Raw genomic sequence first — 21,829 nt, 5'->3', positions numbered from 1 at the left:
TTGGCCCAGCGTGGGGTTACGGGGTGGGACGGGGAAGCTAGTCTGAGGAAGGCATCTGGACCCCACTGTGTGGCCTGAAGGGAAGAAAGGAGACCCCTATCCCTACACATACCCCAGGGTTAGAGATGAACGTGGAGTGGGGAGCAGAGATAAGGCGGGAGGTGCAAAGCTGGTTCCCAATGGGCAGATCTCCACCTTCTAGCCACCTGCCATTGGTGGGAAGTGACGATGCCCTGGGGAAGGTGGTCATTTAACCTTACTCACTACACTAGAAGTTGGCTGTGTGTTCTGGAACTTGGAGAGGCCAACATGCCCAATATGTGATTTCATTCAGAGGAACTACAGACTTTGCTCCTTTAATTTAACCTCTTAGTGGCAAGACCACGAAAGCTAACAATGGCATTTTTCTTTCTGTTTATTCTGGTAGGATCTGCCAGCTTTAAGATGGGTCAAAGGGACACCACGGCCACCCACATTCTAAACTCTCCAAGAGTCCCAGCAGCTGAAGGTGTCACTAATAATGGTAAAAATAACAATAGCTAGCACCGATGCAGTGCCTGCCTCACACCAGCGGCCTTGCAAGTGCCTTTCGCATATTAAATCACAATCCTCACGAGAAGCCCACCAGTAGGTGCTACTAGTCTCCCAACTTGAGAAAGAAGTTAGCGAGAAAGTTTAAGGAACTTGCCTGAGGACCCAGAGCTGGCGCTCAGAACCACCACTCTATGTTGCCTCAAGAAAAGCATCCGGGGGACAGTGATCCAACCAGCTCTGGCCTGAACAGCCCTCCTGAGCCATGAGCCTCCAACAAACAAGTACAAGTCAGGAAACATTAACAGAGGACAGGGGTGGGGGCGTAGGTGGTGGGCAATCCCACAGGAAGCACCTCTCCCAGAGCTGCTGAAGCCTCTTCACTGTGGGTTGCATTTTCCTGAAAGGTGAGCTCTGCTTTCCAGAGTCAGTTCAAGCAAGTCACCTGATTTTAATTTCCCTAAAATGAAAGTTTTCCCTAGAGCAATGGAAGTCAAAATGTGCATTTCTTTCATGTTCATTTCTGTTTTACCATCACATGCAAACCTGGAAAAACCTAATTTGATCAAACTTCTAAAGCTCACAGCCTTTAAGTCTTTATCATTCCTTTCTTTAGTAACATTTCCTCATTTGTTGCATAAGCAGGCAGAGCTCCAAAACTTGCCCAGAAAAAGAGTTAAATAAGCCTCAAATGGATTAAAAAACTGGGAAAGCTTTGATCTAGCTAGTGAAATGTCTCTCTTCAGAGGGGCGGGAAAGAGACTAGAGACCTAGACAGTTGGTGAATTTCATTCAGAGCCTGACAAAGCTGCCCTGGGAGGCTGCAGAGTTCAAAGCCACAGGGACACTTCTTAAGTGGGGCAAAGCCCAGCTGTGGCACCTCTCCCTCCTCGTTGGATATTTCTACTAATTCAACAAAGGACGAATGAACTCGGTCCTGAGATAAGAGACTGCTAATGCATTAGAAAATAAGAGTATGTACACATATTATTTATTTTCTGTATGCTCGACATTCCTCTCTGGAGGTTTATGTTAGGTGATCATTTACGGCTCATTTATACGATGTTAGCTGATCATTTACAAGTCATTTCCAAAAGAGGCAAAGAGCAAAGGGCAACCCAGAGCCCGGAAGGGCCAGAGGAAGACAGGCAGCCCTTGTATGCCCACAATGGGGTTAAGAGTCTAGCTAGACACTTGACACATAGATCATGCATCTCTTAAAATTTCACATGCAGTTAAGAGAATTTTAGCTAAATCATATGCAAAGAACTTTTTCTAGTTTTGCTGAATCAGAAATCAATCGAACCCAGGAGGCATTCTGATTCATCAATGTGTAGACATAATTCAGTGGTTATAGGTGATCTTAACATGCAGGTATAAGGTTGACTTCTGGATCTGCAAATAATACTCTGGTCTATATGTCTCTGAAATCGATGGGATGCTCAAATATGGGCTGTGAGCTGAAATATTGCTAGAGAGAGAGGGCAACTAATAATATTGCTAGAAAAAAAAATCCCTTTTATTTATGTCAAATATATACAATACAGAAAAGTACTTCACTAAATATGATTTGAGCCATCTGATACAGCCATACACAGACTCAAGAAGATGCTAGAGACTCTAAATTTTTCAAAACAAATATCACTCTCTTGAAAAGTTGTAATTATTTTCTCCTCTACCTCTCCCAGAGTCCCAGAGTCTTTTGAGGAATTAATGCAAATCCAGATTAGGCGGAAAGAGGCTTACTTGGAAAGGGATACCACAGAGAAAAACGTCAGCTGCTGCCATGCCTGCTGTGGACTCTATCTGCCTGCCTGGCTCACTCCTCACTTCACCAAACTCCTGGGTACTGAAACCTCCATCAAGGTCCTTTTAATACCATGAGCCACGAAACACATATAAATCTTTACATATTCACACTCATATAAAAGGTCAGTTGCCCTCTGGAGTTAACTAAGAGTTACCTTGGTGATCGACATAAGGCTTGAAGGCCTGAAGAATTTTTGGCACAGCCACCCCCATGTCAAGTTCCGTCAGAGTTAACTCATTCATAAAGTAGGGGAGCTGGAGAAAAGAAGCAAACAATGAACGAGACGTTAGTAACCTGGTAAATGTTAGAATTCAACATACTCTCAGAAAGAATGATGGTCGAGGTTTTGGGACACATTTATTTAACCAAAATTTATCGAGCACATACCACATACTAGGCATTGTACTACAAACGGAAAGTGTGGACAAGTCAGGCAAGGTCCTTGCTCTCATGAGTTTATACTGGAGAGGCAGAAACAGATAAATAAGTAGACAAATAAGTAATGTAACTTCACAGAGTGATTAGTGCTACAGAGAAAATAAGGCAGGTAACAAGACAGAGGGAGTCTGGGGCATGGGTGCGGGATGGCTATTTGGCTAAGGAGGTCAGTGAAGGCTTCTCTGAGGAGTGGCATTTGGCCAGAGACCTGATCGTGGAGAAGCAGCCAGCCATGTGGGACAGGTTAATAATGCCCTCTCTTAGGCTACCAATGGGGAGTTAAAAAATTGCTACATTTCTGACAGGCAAACTCACAAAACTTATTAAAATCTTTGGGAAAAAAAAAATCACATCCCTTGACCCTAGACTGGACATTTTTCTTTTGCCCCCTGAATTCAAACCCCTCCCTATACCGCGAGGGCTGGTCGCTTGCCCTCTGGCTTCTGGTTGGACTTGGCCAACAGGATACACCTATGGGCAGGGGGCAGGGGACAGGGAGGTACAGGTAGAAGACGATTGTGGGGCATTTGTCCCCTCCCTCTATTGAAGGCTACAGCTCCTGTCAGACGGGCAGCCCTCTCCATGCGGCTCAGTTCTGGTAACGGACCCCTGCTTTTGCTCCCGCAGGAAGTGGTAACAGCGCCCACTGCTGTCGGCCCTGGGTGCTGCATCATCTCTTTTAATTTCTCTACATCAATCCGTATCTTTATAAATCTCCTCTTTATTAAACTCTCTCCTCAGGTTACTCCATTTGAATGGGACCCCGACTAATATAGCTGTAATTGGAATTTACCCTAAAGGAAATAACATGAAAGTACTGGCAGCAGGTTTAGAAATTTCTACTTTGACTCAAGACTACAGAATTAATTCATCTATGTTTCTTCTACCTGGATTTGCGTATGTGTGTTTCAAAAAAAAAAAAATCTTTGGTCCGTTCCTAATCTTAGTGTAAGATGTAAATTATGGACCCATCTTAATTTTTTCCCCTAGTAATTCGTAAGGTGTTTTAATCTATTTATTGAAGAATCCATACTTTTCCACTAATCTGTAATTACACCTTTAAATCTGAGATTCCCACTACACTGCAATCTGTACTGAGCACTGTTTTCTACCAGTGTCATACTGCTTTTATTACTGCAGCTTTATAATACATTTTAAAATCTGGCAAGTCCCTCTCCTTTCTTCTCCTCCAGAATTTTTTCTCACGAGTATTTCTCCATTTGAACATTAGAGTAATTTTGTGAAATTCAAAATTAAGTAAATATATGCTGAGAATTTCCCATAAAACAAGGCAGCATCTAGCCAGGCATGAATCTAATGCCTATTTTGACTGGGCCTCTTCAGCTGTCTCCCTGCAGAGAAATTTATATCTACACTTTTGGATTTTCCAGTCAGAGAACTTCATCTCTGATTTTTTAGGGGTAGGGGGGTTAACTTGGAAAGGTCATGATGTCTGCAATGGACAAAATGTGACTAGAGACAGTATTCGAATGCACATTTCTGAACTGATGTTTGCTGTGTTTGGAAAATCTTTTTCCAAAGCATCAGTATCATGCGGTGGTTGGCTTCCCAATCAGCCTACAGAACGCTACTTGGCCAGGAATATGGACAAAACCTTGCATCCCGCACCAGTCCTTTTTTGTCTATTATTGTCATTCTAATACCCTGTGTGTCAGGAGTATGATGGGTTTCTACGGGAACAGGGGTCCAACACTGAGCTAGGAGAGTGAATACAGAGCCGGCAGAAACATGCTGTTCCCCCTCGGGCCCAGTCCAATCCCCCACCCCATTCCATCCTGCACCTTGCGGCCCCACAAGGACCCAAGATGAAGGAGGGGACTGGAGGAACTAGGACTGAGAAAGCCTCGGCAGGGTGCGGTGGGCTCTTTACCAGTAAGCAGAATGGGGCAGGGGGATCTGCAGGTCTGTTTACCTGCTTATTCACCTGAGCACCCAACTCCAAGATTACAGAACATCTCTCGCCCACCTCCACCCTCTTCTTGTTCAGATCTCTGATCTGAATCAAAGTGTCCAGGACCAGGCCCTGGAGCAGCCTCCTTCTCACGCTGCAGGGGAGGAAGGAAAGGTCGCTCGTCCTCCTGCTCTTTTAACCAGAACCTCTCTCCTGCCCACCTGAAGAGCACCAGATTGAGACGGGAACCCACCGCGTGTTCTTTACCCTCCGGGGTAAACCCAGCTGGGGACTGGACATGCAGGTGTACGGGACATTCTCAGGCTGGTGGGTGGGACATGAGAAGCCGGATGCAGTAACAGCAGCAGTTGCTGAAACAGACACAAGAGGCCCCTAGCTACTGAGAGCCCAGGGCCATACTGACTCAGCCAGCAGAGGCCAAGAGTATACTTGCTGTCGGGGCAGAAACTCAGCATGTTTTACACCCATCACTTGCCAGGTACATAACACAGGCTGCTCTTTCACAACATGAGTCATTGTCATGCGCAAGGGTGACAATCTGAGACTGCAGGGCAAGGCCAGCAAAGACTTCTCTGTATGTCAGGCCTTCAAGGGACACCAAGAGTCAGGGAGATCTTTGTCACAGGGGACAGCTCAGGCTCCTCCAGCCTTTCTGGCCCTTGACTGGCTGCTAACACTCCATACACTAGGTTTAAGGAATAGCTAGCTCTTCCAGGGATATTTGGTGGTTGGTGGTAAGAAGGGTTCCTTTGGCAGGGGTGGTGGCAGGCTCAGATTTGGGTAATATCTGGCTGCCTTCCTGTTTATTCCATTGCCAGGGCTCTCGCTAGTCTGCAGGGCGCGTTGTGCGTTGCAGCTCAGGTCAGGGTGGAGGCGCTGAGGCTGGCAATGCCGGGAGTACTGCTGGTGCCATTGGATCTGGGCCTCTTTCTCCGTCCTAACCTTCTATCACTTCTGACCTCAAAAACAGAAGGGCGTTTAGGTTTGTGAACTGCAACAGCCCACATGACAAGCAGAAGGAGATGAAAATAGAACTTTCCTTCAACTTCCTCTGAGATGAGGGAACTCGCCCTTCTCCACCGAGGAGAGAGGCCCCATGGACTTCCAACCCAGAGAGAACCGTGGGACACTGCCCTCTCTCACAGGCCCTGCTTTCTGTCACATGCTGCCAGGACTCACAGACTTCCTGCTCAGAGAAGAGCCCACGACAGTCTTTGGGGAAAGAAGAGTGTCAGCCCTGGCCATGTGACCCAGGAACTCAAAATCCAAGAAGGCTGAGTCAGCTCCAGGTCGGCTGCTGGCCTATGTGAGGGTCACTGACACTTCCTGTTCTCCCTCTGGACCTGGCTAGCAGGGTGGGTTCACCCCTCAACCTACCTGAAGAACACAAATAGACTGACCCTTGTCAACAAAGCCCTCCCAAACCCCTGCCCTGGATTCTGCCTCGTAATCCACTCTTCCAGCTTAGGAGGCAGCCTCTTCTCTTCATCAGGGGCTGGGGAAGGGAGCCAGAGCTTGCCAGAGCTTGCCAGAGCTTGCCAGAGCCAGAAAAGGCTCCGTTCATCACGCAAAGGAACAACAGAAATCAAATCAAAGCCCTTGCATGCCCACATTTTCTTCCTACTTCAATTTTACCTTAGCTTACAGTTTCCTAACAGGGTCCTTGAACTCTCTGAAGTCGTGGGCAAATTCTGTGTCATTGTGCATTTTTCTAGGGAAAGGATCCATCTGTTTCTCCTTCCCAAAGGTATCTATAACCCCAACAGACCCACTGACTTAAGCTGCTGACTGTGCAACCTCTCAGTGAAGATTTGGGGACCAAAGTGACTCTTCCTTGGCTGGGTCGTCACTGGGTTAAAAACTTCTAAATAACCTAAATAAGGTCTTTTGGTTGGCAAAGGTGGTACTAAATGAGTCGTTCAGTGACAATCGTGAGGACTACTTCGGCAGTTTAAGCTCACGTCCAAGTGGGCCTAAATCAGTGTGAGGACTGTTTTTCAGCAAAGAGAGAGCCCAAAATAACATACCATCTGGCCAGAAGTAAAGGTCAAACACAGACACATTTAGAGTGCAGTGCTAACTTTCCCAGCTTGGAAAGGGAGCATAACTTGGGAAAGCGGTCTTAAGTAAGCTGGCATTTTCCTCAGCATATACTGGTAGCTTAGATTGTGAGGCTGGGTGGGTTCCAGAAATACTAATTTAAAGATAACAGAAGTCTATACGACAAGCCAGTTACAAAAGCTCGCACTTTCCCAAATCGAATTCTGGATTATCATCTACAATGGATAACAGTGAAGGCAACACAAGGGAATAAGCAAACAGGAATGGTCACTAAGTTCCCAGATGTAGTTATTCATATGGTCAAGGTCACAGCCCAAATGATGTTTGACAACAACTTACTACTTTCATATGCTACATGCTTTAAACTGAGTTATTTTTTCACTGAGGATAAAATGGTACAAAACTTCTAGAAATTGAATAATGTGAAGAATTAAAAGCCTCTTATGTGGAAAATGATACCTTTATTTTGCTGAGTTTCATTTGGATCTTCTTAGACACCAGATCAGACCAGTACTTCTCTCCTAAGAAGTCCCAGAACATTCTTCCAAGCAAGGCATTCACCCAGGCTTCCTGTTCTTCCTCCTCAGAGGGTGGAGCCTCTGGCAACTGGCAAAAAATAAGGGACCAAAATTAGCTAAAAAGCAACTGGAGAACAAGGCAGGTGCTTATTTTCCTAAAGTCACTGAAAGTATTTCCCTATAGATAGGCGACCACATGCGTCGTATTTCTTCCCTATAAATTATAAGTCCCACACTATGTCAGTGAAGAGAAAAAGAGAGAAAGAAAAGCCACCATCACAGATAAAAACTCCTCCTTGTCTATTTTTTTTCTACCAGTCTTCCTGTGAACCAGCTAATATTTCATACGATTAGCTCACCCAAATTGCCCTGCCCCCGACCCCCAATTAGCTTGGTTCTAGATGAGGCTCCTTGGATGAGTAACTGTCAGGTTGGTCCTCACCAGGCAGCCCCCCAGTTTCCCAATGCCCAGGACTCTCACATTCAGCCTGATTTTATAACTCATGATTCTCTTCGGCGAGGGACTAGAGAATGCTTAAAATATTGGCGCCTAGGTCCTATACCCAGTGCTACTAATTTAAGTGGGTATCAAGATTTTTAGAAGCTCTCACTGATGTAATGAACAGGTCAGGTGGGAACCCCAGTTCTGGATTAGAGGGAGCCACCCTCAGGAATTCTCTGAAACTCCTATAGCTGTTCCCACCACTCTCGGCCTGGTGAAATACCCTGGGCCTCACCTCCATGTGGTGCGACCCATCTGAAATGTGTGTCATGGCCAATGTGCAAGGTAAGAGAAGAGCAAACCTGGGTTAGTCTCCAGTTTCCAAGGCTGTAATTAGACTACAGACTCTGGCCTGCAGAGGGCCAAGTGAGGGTGAAGGAGGGAGAGGCAGCAGCGACACCCACAGAAGAGGTCTTGAGGTTAGGAGGTTAATGCAGATAATGCCTGGCGGCCATCGCTGTCGTCGCTGTTGCTGCCCACTGACCCCGTGCCAGGCCCGTGCTCAAGTTCCCATTTATATGCCTCACAATAGCCCGGAACCACAGAATTTCTACTTCTATTTTAGGGATGAGAAAACGGAGGCCCCCGTTCATCAGCACAGCCCCGCTCACGCTCCTTCCCCTGGACAGCCACCTGCTCTGTCCCGTGGGAGGGAAGAGGGACTGTGACTGGCTCCTGGTGTGATGCATTTCCCTCTGCGGAGGTCTCTAATTAGATTACAGCCTTACAGAAACAATTAGCCTAGAAAGCAAAGACCAAAAGAACTAGAAATGCAGAAATCTGTGAATTGTTTGCTCTTTCTCTTTTCTCTATGGCTTATATAAATGCATTCATCCTGCCCTCATGGGCTGCCTGTAGCCATCACACACACCAGACACCCTCCTCATCTCCATGCATAGTACAAAGGGGGCGTGATGCTCATGGATTTGACACTTGGAGATGCGATGAGTTGTGAGCACCCCAAAGGTCTACAGCATGTACTCGTGTGTGACTTTTCTGAAGCCTGGAATTCTAAGGATCTGACCCATGTGAACTAGTCATTGGGTCCACAGAGGGCCTAGTGGGCTGCCCAGCACCTACCTGTCCACTAGTCCTGTCAGAGCTTGCGCCATCTCTCTCTTTGGGGGCCTGGGGACTCACTTGCATTTTTCCATCTAATGTTACTGCATATAAGGGGAGATATTTGGGTGTTTTCAAAGGTCTCCCTTATGAATGTTGGTGCCATTGGATCTGGGCCCCAAATTAAATTCTGGTTTAAAAAATAGCACACGTTTATTGTTCCATTTCGGAAGACATGGATCTGCCTCACTCATTCTGATGGTTGGAGTGTATTCTCTCTATGCTTTTCTAGGCTGTGGTGCCTGCTGTTAACTGAGACACTTCACCACGGGGTCCCGGTCAGAAGAGCGGGAGTGTGACCAGCAGGCACTCAGTCACGCCACAGCTGCACTTGTATGGAATCACTTTCTCTCCGCCTGGACATCTGTACGCCACTTCCCAGGGGGTGTGGTCTAGCTGTTCTGAAGTGACTGTCTTTGAGTCACATTAGATTATCTACATAGGCTTCTGAGTGAGCACTCACCCAAGGCCATTCTCCTCCCCTGGGCATTCAGGCAGGGCCTGTCTGCTGCCCACACAGGGCACCGCTTTCCCTTCTCAAGTGGGAGAGTCTACCCTTTATTAACCTTTCTTTACAACCCTAGTCACTCACAGGAAACAGGTTTAACAAAACATAGCAAGAAACAAAGGCTATTTCACAATTTATGTCCAAGCCAAAGCATATGATGTGGAAACAAATTTCCGAAAAACGGACAAGCAGGTTTTTCTTTTTTCCTTTTCAACAGTTCCTTTTTCTAAGACAGGCTTCTCTCCATGGCCTCACTGCAAACAAAGAAAAATCCAAGAGCAACAGAACACTGAGAATGCATCAAAGCAGCTTTATGAATAAAATCTGGATTCGACAGGCTGCTAGAAAGAACTCACTTCCCATGAATGTCATAAAAATTCACGCTTAAAGAATAAACGTGCACACATTCCCTAACACTGCTGTTTGGCTGCAGGAAGGAATGTGAGAAGGATACCCATGGCAACACTTCAGCTATATACGTACACTTAGAAATGGCCATTTTGTAAAAGCGGCTTCCAAAAGGTTTGGAAAGGTCAATTGTTTTAAGGTGAAGAAGGCTATCACAACTAACTGAGGAGCTCTTGGGATATATTTTATTAAAAATTAACATCCAATGTAAATTTGTAGAGATTTACTTAATATTTCTTATTACAAATGGCCAGGAGACTCACCCGGCATTTTTGTTACAAAGAGAATTAGTGCCTCTGCTCCTAAGTTTTGGTCACACACAATCTGGTGCCACTTGAGGGTTTCACAAAGGGCTGCTCGGTCCAGGAAAAGACATAACTAAAGACCCTTCCTTCAAGTCTGTTACCTATTTCTGTGATTATAAAAACAATGCATATTCATTGTAGAAAACCTCCATAATTCCACTATCCAGATGTAATTACTGAAAACATTTTTACTATATTTCCTTTCCTTTTATTTTATACATACACACAAACACACACGCTTTTAAAGAATGATGAACTTTAAAAAAAAAAACAAAATTGGAATAGATAAAGAACCTCTGGTACATATATACAATGGAATATTACTCAGCCATAAGAAGAGATGAAATACTGCCATTTGCGACGACATGGATGGACCTCGAGATAATCATGCTAAGTAAGATAAGCCAGACAGAAAAAGTTGAAAACCACATGATATCACTTACATGTGGGATATAAACCTAAAAGCAACAAACAAACTGGACAAACAGAGACTCACGGACATAGAACAATAGACTAGAGGTTACCAGAGGGGGTGGGTAGGGGGGTAGGGGGGAGGTAGATGGGGTAAAGGGGGTCAAATATGTGGTGACAGAAAAATCTAACTATGGGTGGTGAACACACAATGCAATATATGTATGCCTTACTGCTGAATTGTACACCTGAAACTTACTGGATTTCATCAACCAATGTCATGATAAACAAACAAATAAAATTTAAAAAAAAATTTGGCTCTAACATGGTTTTATTTCTTTTTTATTTACAGCTCTGTTGAGATATAATTCACGTGCCATACAATTCACCCACTGAAAGAGTATAACCCGTGGTTTTTAGTATATTCACAGAGCTGTAAAACCATCACCACGATCAATTTTAGAATATTTTCATTACCCCCCAAAGAAACCCTGTTTTGGACATTTCATATGAATGGAATCATATAATATGTGTTCTTTTGTGACTGACTTCTTTCACCAAGCATGTTTTCTAGGTTTTTCCATGCCATAGCATGTAGCAGTACGTCATCCTTATTAACCACAGAATACTATTCTATTGTAGGCGTATACCACACATTATCCATTCATCAGTTGATGGACACTTCAGCTGTTTCCCACTTTTGGCTCCTGTGAATAATACTGCTCTGAACACTGGTGTACAAGTTTTTGTGTGGATACAGGTTTTCGTTTCTCTTATCTGGCAGTGGAACTGCTGGATCGTGTAACTCTCTGTTTAATATTTTGAGGAACTGCTATTTTCCACAGCAGTTGCATAATTTTACATTCCCACCACCAATGTACAAGAGTTCCAGTTTTTCCGTATCCTCAATAATACTTGCTATCTCTCTTTTTCATTTTAGCCATCCAAGCGGTTGTGAAGTGGTATCTCACCATGGCTTTGATTCACATTTCCCTGATGGCTAATGACTTTGAGTATCTTTTCACACGCTTACTGGCCATTTGTGCATCTTCTCTGGAGAAGTGTCTATTCAAATTTTTTGTCCATCTCTTAATTGGGTTATTTACCTTTTTATTATTGAGTTGTAAGAGTCCTTTATATATTCTTGGTACTGGATCCTCATCAGATATATGATTTGTAAATATTTTCTCTCATTCTATGGGTTGTTTTTCACTTTCTTGATGGTATTATTTGCAGCACAAAAGTTTTTAATTTCGATAAGGTCCAATTTATCTATTTTTTCTTTGGTTGTGTGCATTTTTTGGTGTCTTACCTAAAAAGGCTTTACCTAATCCAAAATTATAGAGATTTACTCCTATCTTTTTTTTCTATGAGTTTTATAGTGTTAGCTCTTCTATTGAGGTCTCTGATTCATTTTGAGTTTATTTTTGTATATGGTGTGAGGCATATGGACACCAGTTGTTTCAGCACCATTTGTTGAAAAAACTATTCTTTCCTCCACTAAATTGTCGTGGCACTCTTGTCTATATCCCTTCTAAAATTTATTTTTAAATTGTACCTTCCTTCATATTTTTTACTTATGATATGATAAGCACTTTTCAATTCTACTCTTATTTGATCGAAAAGTTGACATTGAGGGGGAAAGGGGAAGCCTTAGAAAACTACTCTGCCAATTAAGGTTTCCTGGTTTCTATTTGATTCCTATTTACTTTCCATTCTCATCTCCTGATCCATTTATAGGTAACAAGATAATTAGTGCAACTTGTAACAATGAAGACAAGATCCTCCAAACAGGGGGCAGTCTACATTATCTCTAAACATTTCTTAAAATCTTTCGTTAAAAAGGAGCATGGAAGTACCTATCATGATCTGAGCCCTGGAGCCTTGCGCCTGGAGCACAGGCACACCACTGCCTCATCCGGCGGCTCTCCCAGACAGCCCGCTTCAGGGCACACACAGCTAGCAGCCTCTCTGGCCACACACCCCTGAGCAAATCTGAAGGCAACCTATGGGATATCCCTTCCTGTGGTACCCACACTAGGGCTAATGGTATCCCTCTGTTAGACATTTTTAAGAAGTTTTCTTATTTTCTTGTTTTCTGAATTACTATTTAAATCTCCTCCTGACATGAAGCAAACTACCTCGACAAGACGATAAAGCCGCAGGTCTCCCCAGACAGCCTCATCAGGGTCTCTCTCACTATTCTAGAGCTTAAGTTGCCTGAGAAAAGAGAAAATGGTGCCAAGATCACAGGGGTTTGGAGACTGTAGAAGCTGGCACAGCCTGTAGTGGGACGAAGCAGAGTTACAAAAATAAGTCAGGGCTCAGTGACTAGTCACTAACCACTAAACATCTAGAGCAGCGGTCCCCAACCCTTTTGGCACCAGGGACCGGTGCTCCTATGAGCATCTAATGCCTTGTGATCTGAGGTGGAGCTGAAGCGGTGATGCTAGCACTGGGGAGTGGTTGCAAATACAGATGAAGTTTGTCTTGCCCACCACTCACTTCCTGCTGTGCGGCCTGGTTCCTAACAGGCCATGGACTGGTACTGGTTCATGGCCTGGGGGTTGGGGACCCTGATCTGGAGAACCAGGCCCTTCCTCCAAAAATAGTGCTATTTTATAATTGAAAATTTGAACTTTAAAGTGATTTCAATATGCAGTATTCCCTGGACATGTTTTAATTATCAGCAAGAATAACCACCAAAAGCATGTTAGCACTGTTTAACACAAATCTAGTCCATATTTACTACTTATACCACTGGGTGTTTTTCACACTGAATAACAGTGGCCCCATTCACCTATTGACCAAGTTTAGCATGGGGCAATGTGTGAGAAAGAAGGCCAAGTGTGTGGAGGCTGCCATCAGACCTGGAGCCCTCAGGGTAAAAGATGCTCAGACCATGGCCTATAAAAGGCAGCAGCCGGAGCGGGTGGGAGGGGAGAGGCTGGGGCAAAGCCTGGAGCTGTGTCTCAAGCTCCCTCTGGGCATGCTACCCTGGATAAGCTTCTGGGTGGTAGCCAACACAGACGAAGTGACAGTATAACTTGAACTGTCAAAGGTTCCTTTATGTCTCAGCCCTTGAGTCTCTCTTAGACTCATGATATCAGAGGCAATACGGACCCTAAGAAAAACGTGGCCTGGTCTTTGGCAAGAGGAATGAGCACTAATGACCACATCCAAAAGGTCTACATTTGGCAAGACTGTGGGCAAACAGGCACTCTTACCACTGGTGGGAATGAACAATGAATGGTGCAACCCTTACGAAGAGGAGTTTGGCAATATCTAACAAAACTCCATGAGCATTTACCGTCTGATCTAGCAATCCCACTTCTAAGATGTTACCCTGAAGATACACCCCCAACAACATAAAAATACACATACACAAAGTTATTCATCATAGCGTTGTTTATAACTGCAAAATATTGGAAATACCTAGATGCCCATATAAGAGATAGACTGAATACTTTATGGAACATTTGCACAATAGAGTAAGTATTTCGCAGCTGTTTAAAAATAAGAAGCGGGGAAGATACCTAAGAACTGATGTGGAATGATTTCCAGAATGTACTGCTAAGTGAAAGAAGCAATATGCTAAAGAGAAGCCATAGTATGGGAAATGAGAAGCCATAGAAAGGGAAATAAACCAGGAGAAGATCAACCAGAGACTAAGGAGATTGGTTTACTACAGGGGGTGAGTGGGAATGGCATGGAGGAATACAAGGAATAGGTCAGGGAGAGGGCACTTTTCTGAGTTCATCTTTGTACAGCTTTGATTTCTGGAACTGTGTTAATGTTTCACATGCACAAAGAAGGAAATAAAATCAAGGATTGGGGGAAAAGGTCCTTACTTGCTCATATTGCAGAATTAATAAGAAATAAAACTAGTAAAGAACTATCTCCGCTGGCTTATTAAGGAAAGCAAGAAAAATAATAAAAGAGGCATAGGAACACTGAAGCAGATCTTATTTTTAAAAAACGGTGCAAAGATATTTCACATCCTACATGTTCTTCTAAGAATTTGCTATTCACTCAGCAAGAGATGGAGCATGAAGGAATGACAGTATTTTACCTCAGAGACTAGGTCATAAAAGGCAATACAGTGTCCATCAGCTCTTTCTCAAGGGACGCTTGCCTTGGAACCCAGTCACCATGCTGAAGGATGCTCAGACCACATGGAGAAGAACTGAGATCCCCAGCCCTCAGCCCTCGCTAAGCTCCCAGCCAACGATTACCATCTACTTGCCAGCCATGCATGCCAGTGAACCATCTTGGAAACAGATCCTCCAGCCCCCAGTCCAACTTCCCCAGCTGACACTGTATGGAGCAGAGAGAAGCCTTCATTGCTAAACCTGGTCAAATTACAAATTCGTGAGCAAAATAAGTAATTATTGTTTTAAGCCACTTTGGGGGCTGTTTGTTACACAGTAATAAATAATGAAAACAGACACCTATATCTTATTCGAGACTGTCTCAACTACCAGACCACTCCTGAGAGCCAAGATGTGGCCCACAAACACGCTTCAGGCAGGCCAAGTGGATGCGGGAGCCCAGCACTAAACCTCACATGCTTTCTTCAAAGGCCCCTCTTTCAAAGACAGTTATCTCTGTTCACACAACTCTGGCTCTCTGGTTTCCTAGCCTATGCAGATTAAAATCACTAAATTAACAAGGGTGGGGGCGTGGGTGAGACATGGGCATAAGTGCTCAAGGAAAAGCCAGCCAGCAGGACACATGCCCACACTAGCCAACTGACAACCGAGAGAAAATACTGCGGAGTCTGCAGTCTAGGAGGGTACACAAGAGGCACTCAAAGTGCTTATGTATTAAGAAAGGAATTTAAGTGAAAGAGCAGAAAAGCCATGGCCCAGCAGCCAGTTACCTTTTTCCCAGCTGTGGGGCTGCTCTCTGCACTCTGCACGGGGCTCCTTTGGGGGCTTCGGTTCTCTTGGGGGACACACCTGGCCATGTACACGCTGTAGTCCAAAAGCATCTTCTGCCGCACGCTGCCCACCAGCTCCTTCTGCTTTGACTGGGACATGATCTCCTCCGTGCTGCCTTTGCTGCTGCTGCGACTGTGGGTCAGGTGCCCCGAGGGACTGCTGTGTCTGCTGTGTGAGGGCAAAACCCCTGGAGCAAAGAAGTGATGGCTATTAACACAGATGAAGAAAAAGACTGCGAAGTGAATGAAATGCACAACAAACTCCACTGGGTTAAGCTGAAAAGCAGCTAAAATGCTATCAAATGACTGTTTAAAGAATATTTAACAGTTTATTTCCCAGCCTGAAATACACCTCCACTCTAATTTTTAGAAGTTTTTATTCCTCTCTAAGACAATTCAGAGTAATGGGAGCCATAGATAGACTGGTGGTATCTTTTTCTTTTTTTCTGGTGATCCTTTAGGGTCAAATAAAAAACAAATTAAAAAAAAAAAAATCTGCAAATGGTTCCATCCCTGGTTTAACGACACACCCCCAAGGGCAAATAGCAAGTGGGCAGAAAGCTAATTGTTCATCCGCAGCTCATGGCAATTTCAAACATGCCATCTTCCATTCAACAAATTTTTTATCAAGCACTTCTCTGGGCCAATTCCACACTAAAAAAGAAGAAGAAGACATAATCTTTGCCCTTAAACTCAGGCACCTAGGCAAATAAATTACAATTTTCTGTAAAAAGCATCGTAGCTAAAGTACAACTGAAGGACTTTCAGGGCAGAAAGAAGAGGGTGACTACCTCTGCCCAAGAGAGCTGAGAGGCGCTTACTCCAGTACTAACTTTCATGGGTAGTGACTTCTGGACTGCCCCTTAAAGAAATAGTTGGCATTTTCCTAGCCCAGGAGGGAAAGAACTTTCCAGGTAGAGGGAACAGCATGTGTAAAAACCAATGACCAGGGCACAGTATCTTTGAACAGTGAGAGATTGAGTGAAGTTCTAAGCAGAGAACACGGGGCAGAGGGATAAGAAGAGCAGACGTGCATGGTTACAGACACAAACACAGTGAGTCTGGAGGCCAGAGGATCCCGCACTCAGCGAGCTCAGGCATGGAGGACATGAGGGCCAGGAGCTTTAGAGCACTAGCCACCTTCTTATTATAACTAGGGTTCTGCTGCTGTGTATTCTCTCAGAGTCACGATATGGAAAAATAAATATAATCCCAAGGAACCAGGAAAGGCAAAAAACATACATCTGCCAATGGTTCCATCCTTGGTTAAATGATTGTATATAAAAGGTTGCAGTGATCAGCCTAAAAGGTAAATTATTCATGAGGACACACCTTAGGTGGCGGACAGACAGTCATCGATTTAGAGTGGGCCTCCTTCCTTCCTACCTGGGAATCTCAATTCTCCTACAGGCTCTTTAAAAATACATAAGCATTTAGCACATGTGTCATTACCTGGTTTACTGCCAGAGACGCCAGGTGGCTTCTTGACTTCCGACTTCAGCTTAGATGCCAGAATAAATCTCCTAAACCACTCCTCTTTTTCTCGGCCGGTTCTCCCAAAGAGATACAATATCTGATCTCGCTGGCCAGATCTTGTCCCTTCCTGAGGGGGTGGCTTCTTAGGGTCCTCGCCTCCTACCTCTCTCTCAGCTGGCAGCTTTTCTTCAGAAGTCTCTTTATCGGTCTGGGCCTTGGACATAAAGTCATCTTGTCGACCAAGCTCGATACAAATGGGGTACTTTTTATTCCAGATTCGTTTTCGAGCCAAACTTTTAGGTACAAGATAAATCTACAGAGGAAGGGAAATGATGATTTACATACTAAATTAAGAATTGGCTACATTGTGCATTAAAATATGCAGAGCACAAATGCAAACTTGATAATATTTTTGACTGAAATGATGAATGTGAAGTAATTACCACCTGTCTATAACATGATGATAGAAACTAGAATAAATTTTTAGAAATGACTTGTTATTCTTCAAAATTATCCCAGAAAATAGATATTTAAGAATTTTGTGAGAGTTATAAAATATCTGTAATTTTTGGTAACAATGGCACAATAATTGTGTGGTGGATTATCATCAACTAAGTTTGAATATCAACTGAGTTTTAATGACCCTGGCCAAACATTAAGCTGAAAGAATAAAAGAATCTATCAAACTAGATCTAGATGATAAGCTCAAGTTTATTAATCTCAAGTTAAGAATAAATTTTTACAAAAGCTATTTTAAATATTTCTGTCATTTTGGACAAACTTAAAGATCACTCACATGAGTTATAAGAACAGAAACTCCATAGCTTTTTTGAGTAACAAATACTTTACATTTCTCAAAAACAGAAGTATATAATATCTTTATCGAAATGTAGTTATTCGCATGTCCATAAGTTTTACATTTATGGAGACTTCACTAGGTATTACCCTAGCACTACCACACATGCTTTTTGTTTGACTGAAAAAAAATTAACTCTCCAAGTCAGGAGACTGCTGTGCCCTTGCTTCTCAAAGTGTGGTTCACTCGCCAGCAGCACAGGTATCACCTGAGATCTCATAAAAATGCAGATTCTCAGGCCCCAACTGAGAACTGCTGAATTAGAACCCGCATTTAAAAAGATACTCAAGAGATTCATAGGCACATTAACCTTTGAGAGGTATTGATCTAAATCATACTAATACTTTAAACACACACACACACACACTTTTTAGGGGAAGAATATAGTAATACAACCAAGATTCCAAATGCTTTTGATTCATCTAAGTTTCCAAAATCAGCTGGGCTCACCTTGCTGTCTGAGAGGTCGTAGATTTTCTGGCTGATGTAGGTGACCTCTGGCTTTGTTTCATTGTAGCTTGCCCTCCTGGATATATTTTTATTGGGCTTTGAAAGTCTTAATGTCCCACCCTCAAGTCGAACGAAGACTGAATGTGTCAAAGTCGCATGGTAGGTTTCTGGATCATAGCTGTAAATTTCATTCATCCATCCCTGATGAAGAAAAACTTCCATTAGTAAAATTAGATTAAACACACATTGGATTCAATATGAAAATGACGACCACTGGTATTTGGGACACTGAAACTAAACTTGACTATGACTCAAGTGTCAATTTATTCATGACTAGAGGTTGCTAAAACAAGTGCTTAGCCGGAGGGATAACATCAGTGCTGAGGAATAATTTGGTATGTTTTTGATAACTAAAAACCGGAATTGGGGGAGAATGACAATGTCCACTACCCTAAATAAAACGTTCTTTTCCTTTTTTAAACTGACAAGCAAATCAGAAAACTCAAAACTGTTCATGTAAAATAGACGGGAGGCTAGTAATCCCGCCTAGCCTGGCCTTAAGCAGCCAAACACGCCCTCTTCTCAGCCTGCTTACAATCTTTGAAATTTCACAGGCCACATTAAATCACATTACCATTCCAGGACCCAGAGAACACCTACCACTCCACTTCTATCTCACTGGAATCATACCGTAAGGCAGATCATTGAAGATTAGGCATTAAATAAATCACGGATATGAACAACAATATGCCAAAATTCAAAGATATGCAAGTAATTTAAATGAGTAAAACTATGTTCCAGGTACCACCCCCATCAACATCAACATAAATGTACTTATACATTGATTTTTAAAAAGAGCAAACATACTGAAGTGTATTAACAGCACACAAAAGCCTGACATACCATCAAATTGTGCTAAAGCTAATCTTATAGCTATAATCAGTACACATTAACACTCTGCCTGCCCCACAGAACTTTTTCAGATGACATGGGTGGCCCAGATCTCTTTTTAAAAAAAAGGTACTTGGGAAATTTTAATTGATATCTTCCTATCCCCCTCATTTTATAAATGCCTTTGTAATGAGCAGAGAAACACTAAAGATCACTACACTGGCATTGGGGATGTCATTCTTTTCAAGGAATAGCCATTTCCACCTTGAGTATTTGATCTCGCACTGACATCTAGAGAGACTGTGCAAATGAGGAATCCTCAGAATTCTCTTTTATTCACTTATCAAAACATGCATTGACTCTCTCCATGGACCAAGTAATGTGTCTGCAGTTGATACAAAGATTAAAACCAGGACAGCGTCCTTGACCCAAACCAATAGAGAAGAATTAGGTCTTCATTTCTCCATCTCATGACTACACTAGAAAAACTATGAAAAACTTGTCACAAAGAGTACCCTGAATATGTTATGAAAGGAAAAACAAATACATTTCTTTGTCTTGAGAGGTGTGTATGAAATTTGTGAGCCAATTATATAAATTTATATACCTCAATATATTTTTTGTATAAGCTGGGAGTATCTCTTCTTCCTCTCAATGAGTTATTTGTATCAATTCAAAAATGTTGCCTCAGTAAGCAGTAGCCACCAGAAGAGAGTGTAATCTAGGTGTTTGTAGAGAAACAGCAAGGATCAGAGCAATGAATCAAAAAGGAGACACAAGGTAATACAGAGCACAGTGGAGCCTGAAGTGAACTGTACCGTCAGCGCATCAGTTTGGGTGGCTTTATTTTGCTAAGTGTAGGACAAAGTACATTATTTGGTCCATGGTGTTTTGCCTTTTTTTCTTTGTAATTATGGTGAAGGATATTCACTGATTTTCAAATGCTGAACTAATCTTGCATTCTTGGGAAAGTTATGTACTGGTGCTGAAGTTGGATCATACCAGCTCATGAGAGCTGATCCTATAAATCTATTCCCATGTTCAGAGACTTCACGTTGGTAGCTTGGCCACAGTGGGAGTTTTTACACCATGGAAATCAGTGAAGATGGCTTCCCGAACTCAACGTGGAGAGCCAGTTTACCGGCATAACACTATTACTATCCTTTTTACACATTGATGAATTTGATTTGCTAACTTTGTTCATTTTTCCTTCTAAGTTGACACTGTGCTCAAGCCATAACGACTTTCTCCATTCTAACAGTACCCTAAGGTACAATTTGCATGCAATAAAAGGAACAAATCTTACACATATGATTTTTCAAGTACGAATATTAATATTCATAATAGCTGACATTTAAGCTCGTGTTATGATCCTGCCATCTTAGGTGCATTATCTCTTTTACTTCTGCCAATTCCCTACAATTTTATAGGTGAAGAAAGAGGTGAGAAAGGTTAAGTGATTTATCTAGAGGGTACTTTAAAAAAAAAAGTGGTCTAGAGGGTGGCAAATCTGAGACTTAAACCAAGTCTACCTGACTCCGAGGCCCCGGCTCCTACTTCACCTCCATGGCACAGGGCCGCCTTCAGTCTGGCTACCACCTGGTCAACCCTCGGGTCATGGCAAAGATGACATTTTTCCTAGGAAGGTGCCCTGATCACCTGGGTTACTTTATTCTTATCACTGTATCTGTTTAACTGCCTGGTTTACTTAACCACAAACGCCACAAGACAATCACAGTTGTAACAAATGTTTGTCAGCTGAATACATGAATGGAGCCCAATTCAGAGGATGGCAGTGAAGAGTAAATAAAAGCTATATATGTAAAGCGCTTACAGGCCAGTGTGCCTGTAAGTATAGTTCTAGCTGCTTCAGTAAAAAGACAAGCAAAAGAAGAAACTGGGACCCTACTAGGTGATAGGAGCTGCATAGGTTACTTTGAAGTAGACAACGTGGTCACTGTTCTCAAAGAGAATAACCAAGTTATAACTGTACAAAACAGCACAGGTGAACAAAGTAAGTAACCTCAAAATCTTAAGAGTAAAAAATGTTAAAGCTTTTCAGGACAGAAAATGAATTAGCTACATCTTATATATCTCCTTTGACAGGAAACCTTGAGAGACTCACAGGGGCTGCTACCTAACTCACATTAACAGGCATCTAGGATGCAGACTAGCCATTGGGGGGCTTAGGCTAAGAGGTAGCCAGATATGACTCTCCCCAAGTGCCCCTGATTCTGGCCCCTAAGGCACCCCTACGACCTGAAACCAGGCTGCCCTTGGAGAAAGCAATTTCCCAATGCAAACCCTAATTGCTTTTTCTACCATTAGTCAGCTAGTTTTTTCCTGGGGCTTAACCAACTCCCTGGGTTAGGCTGCATGGAATTTCCAGACCTAAGTGTAAAAGTGGAAATTCTCCAGTTACAGGGAGGTGGTATCTCTAGGCGCCAACCCCCAGGAGAAGCACAACATTCCAAGGTGCAAGTAATAAAACTGTCTACTAGGCCCTGTTTGATCTGAGAGTCCCCTGGATACATTTATCTTTGTACAAGACGTTAACGGCTAACTTCTGCTTCTTGTAATCTGCTTGCTTGCTTATTCAAGGATGCAGTTGGAGGCTTTATAAGCTGCCTCCTCTGGAAGCTCGGGGATGATCTCCTCTACCCCTGCGTG

At 43.2% G+C, this 21,829-nt stretch overlaps 1 protein-coding gene across 3 annotated transcripts in view; it reads right to left on the bottom strand.

The window, feature by feature from the left end:
• Positions 1 to 21,829, bottom strand: part of TEX2 (testis expressed 2) — an 86,039-nt gene that overhangs the window by 16,266 nt on the left and 47,944 nt on the right. For all 3 annotated transcript variants that reach the window (XM_015589748.2, XM_015589747.2, XM_015589749.2), the window contains exons 3-7: positions 18,269 to 18,469; positions 16,939 to 17,275; positions 15,427 to 15,674; positions 7,233 to 7,379; positions 2,496 to 2,595 (exon numbers count right to left, since the gene is read on the bottom strand). In XM_015589748.2, coding sequence (XP_015445234.1) covers positions 2,496 to 2,595; positions 7,233 to 7,379; positions 15,427 to 15,674; positions 16,939 to 17,275; positions 18,269 to 18,469 — 1,033 coding nt within the window. The remainder of the gene's footprint in view (positions 1 to 2,495; positions 2,596 to 7,232; positions 7,380 to 15,426; positions 15,675 to 16,938; positions 17,276 to 18,268; positions 18,470 to 21,829) is intronic.

Source organism: Pteropus alecto, unplaced genomic scaffold, assembly GCF_000325575.1.
Source record: "Pteropus alecto unplaced genomic scaffold, ASM32557v1 scaffold134, whole genome shotgun sequence".
In the NCBI taxonomy this organism is placed as follows: Eukaryota; Metazoa; Chordata; class Mammalia; order Chiroptera; family Pteropodidae; genus Pteropus; species Pteropus alecto.
This window is presented reverse-complemented; position numbering and strand designations above follow the sequence as displayed.